This window comes from Protomyctophum parallelum (assembly GCF_964188405.1).
Source record: "Protomyctophum parallelum genome assembly, chromosome: 17".
Classification (NCBI taxonomy): domain Eukaryota; kingdom Metazoa; phylum Chordata; class Actinopteri; order Myctophiformes; family Myctophidae; genus Protomyctophum; species Protomyctophum parallelum.
In genome coordinates this window covers 36,749,850-36,767,550 of record NC_139719.1, presented here as the reverse complement: position 1 = coordinate 36,767,550, position 17,701 = coordinate 36,749,850, and the positions used below count along the sequence as shown (strand labels likewise).

The 17,701-nt window shown below is 40.4% G+C and overlaps 2 protein-coding genes across 2 annotated transcripts; one reads left to right on the top strand and one right to left on the bottom strand.

The window, feature by feature from the left end:
- Window positions 1–1,218: 1,218 nt before the first annotated feature.
- cby1 (chibby 1, beta catenin antagonist) lies at window positions 1,219–4,381 on the bottom strand. Its single transcript, XM_083786658.1, has 5 exons — window positions 4,225–4,381; window positions 3,944–4,045; window positions 3,225–3,330; window positions 2,562–2,674; window positions 1,219–2,031 (listed from the first exon to the last, which is right to left on the bottom strand). The coding sequence occupies exons 1-5, from the start codon at window positions 4,339–4,341 to the stop codon at window positions 1,957–1,959; spliced, it is 513 nt and encodes a 170-aa protein (XP_083642784.1). The 5' UTR covers window positions 4,342–4,381; the 3' UTR covers window positions 1,219–1,956.
- Window positions 4,382–5,764: 1,383 nt separating this feature from the next.
- On the top strand, window positions 5,765–16,990 carry plbd1b (phospholipase B domain containing 1b; the record flags this gene model as incomplete). Its single annotated transcript, XM_083787598.1, has 10 exons — window positions 5,765–5,937; window positions 6,804–6,887; window positions 7,026–7,167; window positions 7,403–7,549; window positions 8,946–9,090; window positions 9,800–10,000; window positions 12,084–12,224; window positions 14,034–14,219; window positions 15,792–15,898; window positions 16,814–16,990. The coding sequence occupies exons 1-10, from the start codon at window positions 5,780–5,782 to the stop codon at window positions 16,988–16,990; spliced, it is 1,488 nt and encodes a 495-aa protein (XP_083643724.1). The 5' UTR covers window positions 5,765–5,779.
- Between the last annotated feature and the right edge of the window lie 711 nt (window positions 16,991–17,701).

Sequence of the window (17,701 nt, the reverse complement as noted above, 5' to 3'; positions counted from 1 at the left end):
AGCAGTATACTGCCTGAAGTACAAAAAGCATAAATGGGGATTACCTCTTTGAGTGGTATAGACATAATGGTGATGACCGGAGTTCAAATCCCAGGCATGACACAATAGTAATAACTTTTAAGCTTGTTTTGGTATATTTCAATTAAATTATTAACTGCTCTTATAGTAATGTTTCAAGTGATGGACTTCATCATTAAACCTTTAGAAATGAACATCACTTTTTCAAGGCTTATGTTGCATTTTAGAAATATAACTCAAAGTTGTTTTACCTCTTCACCGCTGATTCAATATGGATGATGTTAGCCAAACGTTCTTTCTTGGAGTGCCAAAATAGTCTTGTGAAAACATCAAAGTTCCAGAAAACATCTAAGGCTGTTCACATTCAGCCTAGTGGGTTTTCAGTTTCTGTATCTGTGGGAAATAAAGCTAAGGACACAAGTCCAATTTAAAGGGGTTGACCAATTTTCCCCACCCCTTTCCTACTGTACAGTACATTGCATTAATCTCAATAATGTGATTTACAGTATAGTGTATGCCAACAGGTTGATCCAAAACAACACAGGTCTACTGCAGTCTGCACGTACCACAATACCTCACACAACCTTTAGTTGGTAGAAATGAGTTATATTTAATCTGAATAAATTGTAGGCATACTTGTGAGAGTAGATTTAATGCAATAGTTTTTATTTCTTTAATTTTTAAAGAAAAACTTAACTTTTACGTCTTTGTATTTGGGCCAAATGAGTAAAAGTATGATTTGACCTGAGGTCGATTCTAAAAATGCCATCTAAATCGTGACCTAAGTTTTCTGAAAAACTTCCAGGTCTAAATGGACTAGTCGGGAATGATCCAAATCAGGAATACATGCCCACCCGTTTGTGTGTTATTGTCTCACATTTTCTCACACACTGCCACTCATATTAGTGAATTGGTACAAACCTGACGCAAAGCTCAGCCAATCATTGAGGCCGATGGGTCGGGTTAGGCCACTAGTTACTTTGACTCTTACTCAGGTAATTTGGTTGACTATTTTTACTGTAATTCTAGTCAAGTCATTATTTTTAAGTAACAGTTTTTGGCTACTCTACCCACCTCTGGTTACACTCGGTAAAGAAACTGAGCAAGATATGTTGCATCTGGTTAGCCAATCAACGATTTAGCTTGCACGAAAACTAATTTCACCTGTAAACCTGTGAGAAAAAAAGAATATTCTTGATTCTGGGTCATTTTAATGGCAAAATTATTTCAATTTGTAATAACTTTTGTCAATAACTCAAAAATAGTAATACTTCAAAATAGCGAGTGTAACGGAATGGCACGTATACATGCTTAATTGTGAGTAAAATCCTCAACAAATCTTTTGTAAAGTACATACAATAGCCTTTACATAACCCCACCTATACTATAAGAGATTTAACTGTAATGAGCCCAAGTGTTCTCCTCGGTGCAAAGTAGGAAGTACAAATCCCCCATGGATTATTGACAAATAATATGGTTTCAACAGTAAAACAAAAATGATAATCCTGTAATTGCTTCCTGCAACATTCTACAAACTTGCATTTTGATGCAATTTCCTTTCAAGACATACAGTACATAAGTAAATGGTATTCAATAACAGGTCTACATATGTCCCTTAAAAAAAAAATACAAAATCTGTTTGATATTTCAAATCTGTGGAGGCATCATTTAAGAACCATACAGTACATAGAAAACTGGTCCCTGTAACGCATCTGTTAGCAATAGCATCCCTTATCAATTTGACAGAGGCATGACTGTATTTACTCACGCTGCTTAACACTATCACAGGCAGCACAGCACCTATATGAGTAGTCCTTCCTTACATGTGTCTTGTTGATGAGAGAAAAGAATATGGAATGGCCTGTATTCTCTCGTCGCATTAAGGCCTTGTGAGTCGTGACATACAGCAAAACATTGGAGGCAGCAAGATCACAATTGTCATTTTTTTCTGTGATTCTTCATCTCCTCCAGCTCCCTTTCCATCAGATGGCACTCTGCCGTAGTCTCTGAAAGCTGTGAAAAAGAGAAAAGAGTTACATTAACAATGTAGAGAGAAAAGAGAAAGACAAGGGATGGTGACTACAAGACACAAGAGACATCTTATGTTAAGTCATGTTAAGTTATGTTATGTATTTACTATTTAGGCCTAGCTGATGCTCTTATTCAGAGGGATTTGTTTCTGTTGGTCTTTCTGAAGGACACCTTGGCGGAATGCATGGCAATTTAATGACAGCTGTTTGCAGAGGTTGAAACTATGAACTTTTAGTAATCACTTTTTGATGGCCTATCTCTTGTTATTAATGTTGTAAATCCTGGCAGATCTTGATTAGAACACAATGCCATTTCGAATGATGAAATACAAATAACTTATACGAGTGCACTGCAGTCATAATGCAGATCTATGAAAATTATGAGAATAATATATCCCAACTCATTAACAGAGTTTGGACTACTAGATAATTGATTGGGCCTTTGCAAAAAGTGTCTATGCAAAAAATAAAAAAGATCACACCAACTTATCTTAAAAGTGGTTAAATGCTCACCATGTCCAATAACATTTCGATTTTGAGTTTCAGAAGATTGTTCTCCTCTTCCAGCTGTAGATTCCTTTTTTTCAGCCTCTGTACATCCTTACCAGACACATTATCACCAGACTCTGAGTACAACATAGGTTAAGAAACAGACAGAATGCTAATATTAGTCCAAAAACAAGTACTTTACCTATTACTCTGTCTGTAGTACAAATTCAATCTGTTTAATCATCATACAGAAAGAACTTTATGTAGATTTAGATAGCATTTTATACAGACTTATAGCATGTTAAGTAGACAGCACTAGAATTGCATTTTATGTAGTCACTTCATAGTATATATGTATAGTATAGTATAGTATGCATAGTTGTATAGTTTTCATTGTATAGAACACTGTTACGTTCTTAGCTTTCGCATGTTTCATGATAACTACTTTTTATGTATGTGATGTATTGCCATGCTTTTTTGTTCTTGCTTATTGTAAATCGCTCCGGATTAAGAGCGTCTGCTAAATGCCTAAATTGTAAATTGTAGATGGTGAGCCATTAGTGTAGGCATTGCAATAGCATCACAGAAAATGGGAGAATAGAAGAGAGATACGTTGACTTCAACAGCTTGGTGAAGTAACCATTGCACTGATTTGTATTCAGGCCATTGATGTGTCAATGTATTTACCTGATGTCCAATGTCCCTCTTCAAACTTCAAACTCTGTCCCCCAACATTCATTACAGGGGGTCCATACTCAAGGCCCAATTCTATTTCCCTCGTTGAGCGGTCCAACTTGTAGCAAACAATAAGAGATATATTAGGATAACAAAACAAAACATCAACTCCATGCTGAAAAAACAAACATAAAACAATGTTACAAAGTCAATATTTGAGCCTCTGGCCACTTTTACACCAGGGTTGAACCAGCCTATTCAATTTTGAACCAGTTCAGAGCAAGCGAAAAATCATCATTAAAAAGGAAAGAAAGGGGAAGCTGTAACTGTATCTGGCACTGTAGATTTAATTCCCACTGTGAAATGGACAGTTCCGCCGATAATATTGACCACATTGCTGGCCAGGCCTGGAATCGAACCGGGGGCCTCCTGCTCCACAGTAATGTAGAACTGAACCATTTCTGGAACCATATAGTTCTTTTGGTGGAAAAGGGGCCTGTCTCCTCAAATATTGTGCCATCATCATAAAAGGAAAAGCCTTATGCCAATGACATACCAATAGCAAATCTGTATGTTGCCTTGTTGCGTGAAAAACATATTGATTCTGATTTCACACAACCAGAATCAACGTTTATCCGAATTCTGCAAGAATTAAACTGGAAATCCAGAAATGAATTAGTAGTCTAATCATGTATGTTGTAGTCTAGAAACCAACGTGCAGTCTGACTCACAGTGTGAAGGTTGGACAGAGAGGCAGACTTGCGAGGAGGTGTCTTCTTCGTACTGAACGTGTTACCGAAGAGCGGCATCATCGTCACTGATTTCCTTAGAGACTGAATAAAACAAAGGCGTAATATTATTAGAATCGTCTAATCTAACTACCGTAGCTGTTGTTAGGTCAGTACAATTAACTAATCCTAACGTTAACGAATGGCCCCAATCATTAATATTCTAGCTAGGAACAAAAGCGATTTATAGTTGCTATGTCGCTGAAATGTGAATTTATATTTACCTCCGTAGCGGCTGTTTTGTTTTCAATGGGAGAGGAGTTGTAAATGGTTCTGTTTGGTTTTCTTGGTAACCATGATAGTAACCCATTCGTGTTACTGCGCATGCGTGGGAGTGCCATCGTGTGCGTACCGTATTAAACAAACCTCTTTAAGTATTAGTTGTATTTGAAATATAAATATTTGTGTTTTTTTAAATTAGGGTTTAAAAACTCATGCAAAAGCTACAAACTGGAAATACATGTGCCCCTTCTGAAACAATGGAATCGCCCTTGAAACGTGACGTCACTTGTTAGCGGTTCATTGCTTGCAAAAGGCAATACGTAGTTATTTATTTCCACGTATGTTTTGACATGTTCAGACTTCCTCTGAACAAGGTATATATTCATACAAATAATCTGTTGTAATGCGTACAGAAAATACCACTGAAAAAGTCAAATACGTTTCCCCACAACTTAACATTTTCATTGATAAAAAGGATAGGCTCCTCCCTTACAACATCAAGCCCCAGTGGCCTAATGGATAAGGCACTGGCCTCCTAAGCCAGGGATTGTGGGTTCGAGTCCCATCTGGGGTGGAATGTTTTTGCTTCCAATTAATTACATGGCGTAAATTCTGATAGCTATATGTGTTTATCGTAAAGAACGCAAGCATGCCAACAATGGCACGGACTAGTCGACTACCGAAAAGTAGCTAAAAGCTAATTATTTTTGTCTCGTTCGTGGGACGTCTGAAGAGCTTCCAGTTACAACATCGGAAACGCATGCATGTCATATGTCTATTTTACATTATTTAAATTATACCATGGAGCAGCACAACACACTTTGCATAATTTTGAGCGCTTTGGTTTCATCAGCGCAAATTTACCGTGAGTAACATATCCTATCAGTCTATTCCTTCCTACTAGTCGCTTAATCTCTATAAATATGCATGCATTTCGAAAAAGTTGTTTAATTTGGATGGAAATGTATGTTTAAAGCATGTGCCAGAATCAGGTCATGGATCATCAAGCACAAAAGCATAGGAAAATTAAAATATAGTATCAAACAATCCCTATCTTTATTCAATATAGATTTTTTTTGTTTAGTTTGTATAGGACCACAGAATGGTCCATTGGTAAATTATACATTCTAATTGTGAAAGAAGCCAATGTTAATTGTTAATTAAAATCTTCCTCGTTATATGGGGCTTAATAATAACCAATTTTATTCTGATCACCATATCACTAGTTATGTAAGGATATAAATTGATAGCTTGCTATCCCCCACAAGTTTCTGCTATCTAGTATGCTGTCTGACTCTGAATCTGTTTTGCAATGTTCCATTTCAGTATATGTAGCCTACTTTTGATGTGTTGGTTGGATTAATAGATGTTTAATGCTTAATATTTACTTGTCTGTGTGCCAAAGAATATCTGATTCTAAACTGGTCATGATGTTTTCTTACATAATGTGTGTCATCCAATCCAAGCCCCTTGATCCGCCTCTTATGTCTAGATTACCAAGAGGCCACAGTGTCCTGGGATTCTGCCCAGAAGATTGTCATTCTGAAAGAGGGGGTGATGGAGAGAGGGGGAGGGGCTTATGGATTCTTCAATGATACCCTGCTTCTATCTGGATGGGGGGTCCTGGATGTGCGAGCAGGCTTTGGGGAGAGTCCACAGGACGATGAAACCACCTACCTCCTGGCTGGCTACCTGGAGGGATACCTCACTGCAGAGTGAGTCCAGACCAGTCTGTGATGTCAGTGCTATGACGTCATATTGATAACATCAGGAAGGGCCTACTCCATATGGGGATTCACAGATTTACCTTCATATAGAAACTTAGGTCTATGACACTTAAAAAGAAAAGTATGAAAAAGCTATCCTATCTGGGATTTGAACACAATTCTCCTGCTGTGAGAGACCAACTTTCAAGCACTTACTACTTGTCAAACCGCACCACAAACAGATGGGTGGGTTTGAATCCAAAGTGGTGCATCTCGCTTTGTCGGGCATCTATGTGCTCACAGGAGGGAAGTCAGGCGGAGAGGGAGGTATTTGTCAACCATTAGGCCTAGTTGTCCTCCCTCACACCAGGGAAAAAAGAAGAGTGCAGGGGAGAGAGAGACCATAGATAGAAAGTTAATCCTAAATGCCTCATTTGTCTCTGCAATTCATTGGAGCGACCTGTATCCACGTGAGGGCGGATTGGCGGAAGTGCGCCGGACATGAGCATCATGGCGCATCCCCGGCGGCCAGTCACGTGACTCACGCCCCTTCCTTTTGTTACTTTACTTATGGCACCAACCTAGGCACCAACGCGGAAGCTTGCCCTTGAGAAACAGACGCCCCAGGCCATAGCCAAAGGAGGCGTCTGTCTACCTTTCTATGTCTATGAGAGAGACCACCTCTGTAGATAATTGGACGGGTGATTAACATACTCTACCAGTTACATTTCCTTTTATTCATTAAATTAGTTCCATATTTTCTTTTGTTTTCAACACAATTTGATGCTTTTTTATTAAGATTACGTAAAACATACCTATTGTGGAACAATACATTCTTACCATATTCTCATCTTATTTTGATCATATCTGTTTAGACAGATGTTCAGTCACTACTTCAATATGTACCCTCAGCTGATAAAAGATGAGAAGATACTGAATCCTCTGAAAAGATTCATGAGGTAATGTCATGCACTCACCTTCTCCCTCTCTGTTTATCACTGTCTGTTCTAGTCTATATTAGATATACAAAATCAAATGTGACATGTGCAATTGTGAATGCCAGTTAGGCTTAGCCCCTGTGCCTGTGTCAACCACAGCAAACAGGACTACTGGGCCAGAGAGCAAGTAAAACTGAAGAGAAACAGTGACCCCTTGTGGCGTCATCTGGGACTGATCCTGGCTCAACTGGATGGGCTTCAGGCTGGGGCTGCACACTGGGCCAAGGGGAAATACAAAGAGGTGTGTGTGTGTGTGTGTGTGTGTGTGTGTGTGTGTGTGTGTGTGTGTGTGTGTGTGTGTGTGTGTGTGTGTGTGTGTGTGTGTGTGTGTGTGTGTGTGTGTGTGTGTGTGTGTGTGTGTGTGTGTGTGTGTGTGTGTGCGCCTGCATGCGCGTGCATTGTTTGTCTATTCATTTGAAGGAAAAAGACAGCCGTCACAGTTTACTTTAATTCATATCTTACCCTCTCCTCCTTAGCCTCTGTCAGTGTTTGCAGTCCAGTTTCTGAATGGGATCGGGGACCTGTTGGACCTCATCCCAGCCCTGACACCACGCTCCAACTCTTCCACGGGAACAGCCTCTTTCAGGATGTCTGGCATGGGCCACTGCACTGCGCTTATAAAGGTTACACTCACAAGCTAATTTGGCTCAAGAGTGAGCTCTCTGTGTAGACTTTAATTGCTTTTGTTATTCAGGGCTAAGTAAGTAAGTAATGAAGTACATTTTATTTATAAAGCGCCTTTCTTAACAAGGTTACAAAGTGCTGTACATTGAACACTAAGGGTATTGCAATACAAACGAGCCCAGATTAGTGGAATCGGTGGAATCGGGATAAAATCACTTTTATTCAAAGTGCAATTTGGCTCAAGAGTGAGCTCTCTGTGTAGACTTTAATTGCTTTTGTTATTCAGGGCTAAGTAAGTAAGTAATGAAGTACATTTTATTTATAAAGCGCCTTTCTTAACAAGGTTACAAAGTGCTGTACATTGAACACTAAGGGTATTGCAATACAAACGAGCCCAGCTTAGTGGAATCGGTGGAATCGGGATAAAATCACTTTTATTCAAAGTGCACTAGGCAGTAGGCATTGAGGACTGTGAAGAGGGAATGCTCATTTCAAAATGATGTATCTATTTATTGACATGCAAACAAAAATAAGAGTTGCCATTAAAACAAGAGCAACTAGAAAAAGTGCCCTTCTGGGCACAGGTCTCCACCAGGATAGGAATGTAGGACATTGCAGCTTGCCTTCATCTGGTGGTTGGATAAAAGGGCAACAAAAGTAAATTATCCACAGATCCGTGCAGTTAGAGGTAAAAACACTTTTCGGCCAGTTATAGCGCCACCTTGAGGCTGAGTTGAAATTGTTCATGTGGCATTTCGTCCTCGGCCTAGTGGGAATGTGGGTGCACAATTTCACGGAAATCACGCGATGTGTTCATGATTTGCAGCATTTTGTTTGAAACTGAGCACTCCTGTGAACTTTGGAAGCCAATCTTAACCAATCAGGATGGAGTCTGAGAAATCTGAAAGACCGGTTTCGTTGAATGGCTCTAGAGAGACTGTGTACCGATTTGCGTGATGTTTGGACAAAATCTGTAGGTGTACTGTGCAAAAACTTGTTTTGCACAAAGCGGCCTCCTGGTGGCGCTATAACAGGCCGTTCTGGAAAGTTTGGGGCAGAGGTTCATCGTTGGCATCCAGGGAGTGTGTGTGCAAAATTTGGCATCGACCGGGTTAACGGTGGCCGAGATTAGCTGCTCACGGACACACACACGGACGGACGGACACACGGACGGACGGAGTGCAAAACATACTCTCCCCCCATGCCTTCGGCCTGGTGGAGACAATTATTGTACCATAATACCTTTTCAGCAAATTATCTGTGCTTATGGAATAATGACCACTGAATGTCGGGTATCCTTTGCCATTATGGGAATACAAGCCATGCATGCAAGACTTTACATGACAACTAACTTTTATGTTACACACACACACACACACACACACACACACACAGGTGCTGCCTGGCTTTGAGAACCTGCTATTCGCCCACTCCAGCTGGTACACCTATGCCGCCAGTATGCGTATCTACAAGCACTGGGACTTGAGGCTGTCAGACACACACACAGCAACTGGCAGGATGTCCTTCAGCAGTTATCCTGGTACAGTATGTCCACAATCCACATGATGTGAGCAGGCGATGGCACTGTGATTAGTGTTGTCTGTGGTGGAGTTAGACAAAACAATGTACTGTACGTTCCAGCTCGTGTTTAGACAACCAAGTGCAACAAGCAGCACAATTCCTGTTGGACAATGTATTGTATGTGTCTCTTTAATTCAGTGGAACAGTCTGCATGCTGTCCTTTTTTTATATGACCAAGTCATTGGAGGTTGAGTAATCTTTTCAAGTGTTCCCTAGCCATGAAAAAATTATCTTACAGGGACCGCTGGGCTGCATTCTCATTAGAACACAAGGGGTTTTAAGATGCTATTTTTAGAGACGTGGTCGGACAGTGTTATCACTACAGCAGCTATATTAAAATGACAGGGACAAAAAGATTATAGTGTGCCAGTAGAGGTGGATGACCATACACCCTGATCTCCCATGGACTGGCTTAATGTATGAACAAGGAAACATTACATGTTATTACCTTGTCATTAGGTATAATATATTTGATTTCAAAGTTATAAAACATTTTGGAACATTGTGCCATAAAAATACATGTTCCTCTTATTCTCTTCACATCCTCCTGTTTGTGTCTTCCTTTTTTCCTGCTCTCTAAAAATGTCTCACTTCGTTCACCCTCCCTCTCTTCTTCACGACATGCCCATGGCCCTTTTCCTTCAACACCACCGCTACCCCTCTCCCAGGCCTTCTGACGTCTCTGGATGACTTCTACCTGCTGGGGAGTGGTCTGCTGATGACTCAGACCACCAACAGCGTCTTTAACACCTCCCTGTACACGCACCTCAGTCCTGACAGCCTTCTGGCCTGGCAGAGGGTCCGCCTGGCCAACAGCTTGGCACGCAGCGGAGAGGAGTGGGCACACATCTTCTCTAAGCACAACTCGGGTGAGGCGTCCCGCCTTTCTCCGCCAGCTCAGACAGTTGGCGATCAATCCCAGGTCTAGTTGTGATGTTGTCTGGTCTCCAGGCTAATGTTGTACCATATTCAATAATCAATTGCAATTATGTTGTACCAAATCTCAAGTTATCTCATGACACGAGCAGGTCAAGACCATACGAGCAGGTTAAGACCATACCATAGAGTGAAACAGAAATACAAAATATAATACATGCATGCACGTGCGTGTGTGCTGTCTTCATGGTCTCTCTGTGCTGTTATATTATGTTGGCAAAACAATATTTTTACTCTCAACACAAGATTTTAAGCCAGTTGTGAAATGTGTACATACAATTTATATTTCAAGCATTCTCATCTAGAGCAAAAGATAACGGAACAGGTATGGGATCAGTGTCTACTCTTGACACACTGGTTCTTCTAGCTATGAAACCTGTGGTGTGCTGCAATGCTGACAAGACCGTTTATTCAACACACTATGCTGCACTGTTTTATGTCCTCTCCTGAGTGCTGACAGAGAGATGCAATTGCAACCGTAACACTCACAGTTGCAAAATGTAAAGAAAGAAAGAAGAAATTTGAACATCAGAGTCTCAGTCATACCCTGGTTCGTATTATGCAACGCTTGAGTATGTAAATGAGCCAGCTGTTCTAATCTTGTGCGTCATATAGTGTTATGGTCCTGGATGGGTGGAAGTTCATAACATAACACTTATAGAACACACATTGGCCACACACATCAACCTAGAATGAAGATACAAAGGCATCATCTGTGATGTCAGCCTTATCATAAGTACCTCATACGCATGGACCCTTGAACTGAAAAACCATTCCATCAAGGTTTCATGAAAGTACAAGCATGCACCTCACTGTTTGTGATATAACGGTCCTATCCCTGGTATTTGATTCCCACTCGCTCTTTCCTTTCAAGGTTTTATTGTATGCTTTCTGTTGTGGCCCAAAGAGATTTAAGAACTTTTAACTATTGCCTGCTTAGGCTGAGCCAGTCCAGTTCAAATCTTTGATATACTGTAGTAGTGGCATGTTGTCACTATCAGCCTAGAACGAGGGTGTCTATCCCCTTTTCAATGTGCGGCTAGACCCCTCGGAGATGGATTACTTGGATGATGGATGCCTTAGTTACCAAAGCCACATGTTATATGCTGAGTTGCCGTTGCCCCGGATCAAGCTCAGAACATTGTGGTTGGCAACGAGCTGTGCGACCTCTCCTTCCTTTTTTCAAGTTTTGTCCCCTATGGTCACCTCCCCACTATTGGTGTGCACTCCTACCTCTTTGTTCTGCTACTTGCCCCGGACATGTTAACACTGTACCCCCTGCCAGCTCAATAGGTACATAGTGCCAACACTGCCAGTGTTAGGGGTTTGATTATGTGTGCAGCTCAAAGTGCTACAGCCACGGTCTCATTCCAACAAGGGCCATTACGTATACGTATATATATCCATATATACGTATATAAATATTAAAGTATCCACCAAATAAAGTGAGCTATAGTAAGGCAGGCAGACAGCTAGAGTAAGTGTGTCAAATGTTTATGACAGTCTATTAAAATGCAAAGCTCATGCAAACTACTTGCTGCCGTTTATACCTTTGCCACTGCTGTTTGCTTTTGCCCCGACTCCACCCCAACATCCACGGCTCGGTTTCACTTGTGTTGGCCTTCTGTGTTTCACTAAAGCAGGGAGTGAGTGAGAGCCTGGGCCATGGCTCAGTGGTCCAGGCACCGTGGCTGGTAATCCAGTCTGGCAGTGTGCCTTTACTGCACGGCCTTTACTGCATGTCTTCCCCCCATCTCTCTCCCCATTTCCTGTCAGCCTACTGTCTGTCCCTCCACAAAATATATAAAATAAAGGCGAAAGCCACAAAGAAAATCATTACGAAAAAGCAAATATAAAATATTTGTGGTTAATCATATGAAGTTGTTAGCCTGACAGTCTGAATTTTCATTTCACTTCATATTTTTTTAATGGTAGCGATTCAGGGCTGGAGCCAGGCTATGAAGTTGACTGACTGAAACGGCATTATGTTAATGGTGAGTTCTAACATTATTCCAGGCACCTATAACAGTCAGTACATGGTGGTGGACCTCAGCAGGGTGTCTTTGGGTCAGAGCATCAGGGACGGAGCGCTGACGGTGGTGGAACAGATCCCTGGGAAGGTTCTGCACTCGGATCAGACACAGACCCTACGCAGAGGTAAGGACACTATCAGACACAGACCCTACGCAGAGGTAAGGACACTGTCACACTCTGTCCTATAGTGAATGAAGGTAGTGTGTGCAAAAAGGCACAAACGGTGCAAACACAAACATTACATGCCATTAACAATAAAGAGAATGTGATGTAATGAGGGACAATGTGACGTAAATGTTCCCTTCATTGTCAATGGCGTTTTTAAAACATACATTGAACTAAAAACAAACCTTTATATAGCTTCAAAAATATACTCAAAATAGTCAAATACTCAAGTAGCAGAAACATACTTAAAAGCAAGAGAGTCCTTTGATGCATAAACTGTTTTTATTCACCTTTTTCAGAGTGTCCACAGTTAATGGGTGCTCAAACAAAAAGTATGGTTACACCACATTGGCCAGGTGGGCTCCTGGTCTGCTCTGCTCCATGTGCAGCCCTAAACTTAATGGTGGGCAGTGGCAGGTCCCCCTCATGGACCCTACGCAAGGATGACGCGCAGGTCCCCCTCTTATAAAGGCTAGGCCCCTCCCACTGGACCAAACCAACCCTGAATTGATTCCACAATTTAACCAGTTAATTCTCAATGTCCAGAGACATCACAATTCATAATACACATTTTAAAGTGTCACATATTACTCTAGAAATTATCCACATAATAATATAATTAATGATAATCAGGTTACTCTACACAGAACCTTCACACTAGACTAAACCAATGTTGGCATGTTCCCGACACACCCACAGCTGGTAGTTGCTCCCTACAATGGAGTCAACAATCAATCATCAATCAAGCATCAAACAATATACATCAAAATAATATAATTATCTGCAACATAAACAAAAAAGAATAATTCAAACTTTAACCCATTTGTGTCTCAACATTCCAGTTGTTAAATGTAGCATCAGTGGCAGGGTGCTAACTTGCTCCCTCAAATGTGAAATGGTAAATCATTTGACCTTTGATCAAATCTATCGTGTTCAGATTCTTCTTGAGTGTGCAAGCTTGACATTTTCATAACTTACAGACGACACGTACTGTATCGACATTTGTCGCCAGGCAACAAGACTGGGCCATGGATATTATCTGGTATCTGTGGTGATGCTCATCGAGATATGAGACCACAGCACTCAGACAGATAAACAACCAAATAGGTTTTAAGGTTATTCCTGTCTCTCATGTCAGTCTTTACACAGGACCCCTGCTGTTACAGTCCAGTATACCATATGCCGCTTATGCTTTGGTCCAGTTGGATTAAGCAGCTGTTGAGACACTAGCAGTGTATTTAGACTCTTGTTTTTCCACAACTTCAATCGTTTTTTCCCCTAACTATCGCAATATTTGGGGAATTGGAAATCCGAGGAGTGTGTGTGCACGCCCCCCCCCCCCCCCCCCCCCACACACACACACACACACACATACACACACATTTTGTCAACTCTAAGATGTCTAAGATGTCAATTAAGATGTCAACTCTGTCAGATATGCCATACTGGATCATCTAAATCTAAATCATGTAATCAATAAAAGAAACAGTGGGAGGTTGGCTCATTAAATGGTTTAATAATACCATAGTATAGTCAACACTATGAAAATATCTTTTCTCTGCTAAATAAAAAAGATATAAATAGATATAAATGCATAGATTTTGGCCCAATTCTCAAGAGTAGGTGATAAGCTGGGACGGCACAGCAAAATGCCTAGTGTTACTCTGAGTTGTACAAATGTTGAAATGTAACTGGTCCATTTGGATACATTCGTACACTTTCAGTGTGGGACCATTAATGGACGATCATTGTGTCCCATTCTGACAGGCTACTGGCCATCCTACAACGTGCCGTTTCACACAGACATATACAACTTGAGTGGCTACAGTGTGATGTGGAAGAGACACGGCGAGGACTTCTCCTATGACCTCTGCCCCCGAGCCAAGATCCTTCGCAGGGACCAGGCCAGGGTGACGGACATGGCCTCTCTCAAACACATCATGAGATACAACAGTAGGTTTGCTGCACACTTGGAGCTTGGCTGGACTGCAACTGTTAATCAAACTTAATACATCTATTCTATCTATTCTAATCTATTCTAAATTTAAGAAAAGTGTCGCCTGTCTGAGGCCTCATACACACCTATCAAACGAATGTTCTGTGCTCTGTCTGTGATGCAATTCCAATGGGAGTCACATGATTAGACCAAACATCAGAACATCCGTTTGATACGTGTGTATGAGGCCTAACACCTTCCTTAGCACAGAGCAAGACTGCTGCTCGCTTCACAGCAGAGCCACACAACAACACGGTCACCAGGCTTTACACCGCACCGACACCTCTGCTTTTGGAAGACCGCGTCTCGCAGCAGAGACACACGGGGAACGTTATCTATCTATCTATCTATCTATCTATCTATCTATCTATGACTACCGGTATCTATCTTATATAATAACATTAATTTTGTGCCCAAGTTCAACCCAATTTCCCAACATCACCCGTGAACATACTTTGTTTTTTTTAAGATATTTTTTTTGCGGCTTACGCCTTTTATTGATTTTTTTTAAGGGATAGAAAGTAGGCTGACAGGAAACGGGAGAGAGATGGGGGGATGACATGCGGTAGGGGCCGTGTCGGGTCCGGGAGTCGAGCCCGCGGCACACCGCGACTGGATCACCAGTCCGGTGCCCAGACCGTTACGCTACGGCCTGGGCCCCCGTGAACATACTTAACAATTCCCTCCCAATCAATGTGATCTATTATATTGCATTACCCACACTACATAATTTCCTGTTCATATATTAGAACGGGTAAGGCCCTAGTTATTGATAATTTAATAAAATAATCAATTAATGATCAATCCCCATATTGGGCAAGTCATTAGGCCTATATATGTCAAATTCTTTAACCCATTTAGACCAAAGTTTTCTGTTGCTATGTAGTGTACATAGCAACAACAACCCCAAAAGGGGTTCCCAGATTGAAAGGTATAGTTATGCATAGAGGTTCCCTAAATGGGTTAAAACTAAATTATAAACTGTATTTATTTTGTTTTATTTTATTTTATTTTGTTTTATTTTTTGTTATTTATATTGTTTTTGTTATCTGTGCTTAAATTATTATTTTTGTTTCCTACTGTCCATATTATGTGTCAAATATACATGGTTGTTTTTGTATGTCTGTACTCAATTATTAATGTTATTTTTTATATTGTTTAATGATGACGATAGCTGTGGGGGGAGTGATGGGGTGAGGGAGAAAAAAATTAATAATTGTATGTTCAAACTGTACTACATTGTTGATAACCTACTACCAATAAACATATATATATATATAAAAATAAAAATAAACTAAATTATAAACTAAAAGAATTGCGAAATAGCAGATCTAACCTCATAACGCGTCGCGTAGCTTGTAGATCGGATATCTTCACTATTGTGAAAATAGTTTGAGTTTCTTTTGGGCCTTGAGCTAAAACGTTTGGTAACCACTAATTTATAACAGCATAGATTAGATAAATGGTTGCCATTTCAAAGGAGGTTTATCGAAAAAAAGTAACTAAATCTTAGACCGGCTTCATTTCAGACTACAGGAGAGAACCATATGCTAAAGGCCATCCGTGCAAAACCATCTGTTGCCGTAACGACCTGAGACAGAGGAGACCACGCCCCGGAGGTTGCTATGACACAAAGGTCAGAGGTCACTATGTATTGTATTCTCACTCGTACTTTTCGCATACTCTATTTAGTTCATAGTTCAACATCAACAGACAGTTGATGTTGATGAAGTTTAATAAGATACTTACAGTGTACACTGTGTACAGACCATACACAGAAGCTACTTCTGAGTACCTCATTTCATCTGCTGATTTACCAACTACAGTAGTTCATCTATAAATCTAAACTACAATTAACTTCAATGGTCATTCCTTAGTCATTTTTTATTGTGCCCTGAAGCCAACTATTGTATTTCAGTCAGGACAACTCATGAATGGATGGAATATATATATTTAAAATAAAATGAGCAATATATTTATTATGGTTTGGCGATTCATTGGATCTGCTTTTTAGGTACTCAGATCAAATAGCTGGTATGAAGATGGAATGAGTGTGTGGTTGGATCAAGTGAATCATGTGAATGAGAATGTGATGCTGATCAGGGAATTCGGGGGAATTCAGGGTGTTCATAAATTCAGAATCAGAATCAGAATTTATGAACAGCCCAATTGAACAGCCGCTGGCAACTGCACTGAGTTTCCTGACTGAACTTGCTCTGCGCATGTCTGTGACAGGCAAGACGCTCATTTCATTAATATTTCAAGAGCTCTTGTATTTCTTTAGATCCCCAGGGGTCATAGGTGCAGTTATTATGGATGAAAGCCAGGTCTTGAATTACAGAAGTATACCAGCCCATAACTGGATCCCAAGTATCTGCTTGTCAGTCAGCAGTATATAAATCTGTTATCTGACCCCGACTGAATGACTCTCTCTCTCTCTCTCCCTCTCCCTCTCCCCCTCCTGCGCGCGCACACACACACACACACACACACACACACACACACACACACACACACACACACACACACACACACACACACACAATTACAGGTAACAGACTACCAAATGGCTCGTCAGTTTGTTGCTGAGGCCATAAATGGACCAACCACACAAGGCGGATTGCGTCCATTCTCGTGGCAACGCTTCAACAACACATCGCACCAGGGTCTTCCAAACACATATGACTTCACCTTTGTCACTATGAGGCCCTCCGTATCTGAGCCCTAACATCAGAGAAAGACAAACAAGGTAGATCAGGTCCACACATTCAAATGAGCAATTCTAACCATTTCCCTACTGCAACTCTGTTCAAGCATCTTCTTTGCTCACATGATTTTACCTTCTCTTTCTTTCTTTCTATAAACAGAGGTAACGTGATAGAAATGCTGACAGAATTGTGGGTGTGAAGGAACAGGAAAGAAATAAGATGTTACTTTTTATATATGTGATGTATGCCATGCTTTTGTTTAATGTAAGTCGCTCTGGATCAAGAGCGTCTGCTAAATGCCTAAATTCTAAATTGATTAGATTATAGTGAAAGTATAGTTATTATTTAAAGTGAAAGGGCTGATAAAGAATATATAATTTCAACTATTGCGTTAATTTCATGGATAATTTAAATGGCATATATCAATAATTAGGCCCAATAATTGGGCTTAATTATAGGCCCTTAGTAGTGCAGTGTAAGGTATGCCTTTAAACTTTTTTTCTTCGATTACTGATAATCAGGGAATTCAGAATTTATTGTCTTATACCATGAATTAAGCTTTGATTTGACTTTCTATACTTTTTTTTATTTTTTATAAAGTATATTTATTGGTATTTAAAGACAAACAGACAATACACAACAAGAACATAATAACAAACAAAAGAAAATAAAAGAAAAACAGCTCAGGCACAACACTATTATAAATAAAAAGATTGAATATACACAGACAT

Coding starts and splice junctions, on each gene's coding strand:
- cby1 (XM_083786658.1), bottom strand. CDS start 4,341: ATGGCACTCCCACGCATGCGCAGTAACACGAATGGGTTACTATCATGG. Junction 3,331..3,943: donor CTCTGTCCAACCTTCACACT/GTGAGTCAGACT, acceptor GTTTGCTACAAG/TTGGACCGCTCAACGAGGGA. Junction 2,675..3,224: donor AGAGGGACATTGGACATCAG/GTAAATACATTG, acceptor TGTTGTACTCAG/AGTCTGGTGATAATGTGTCT.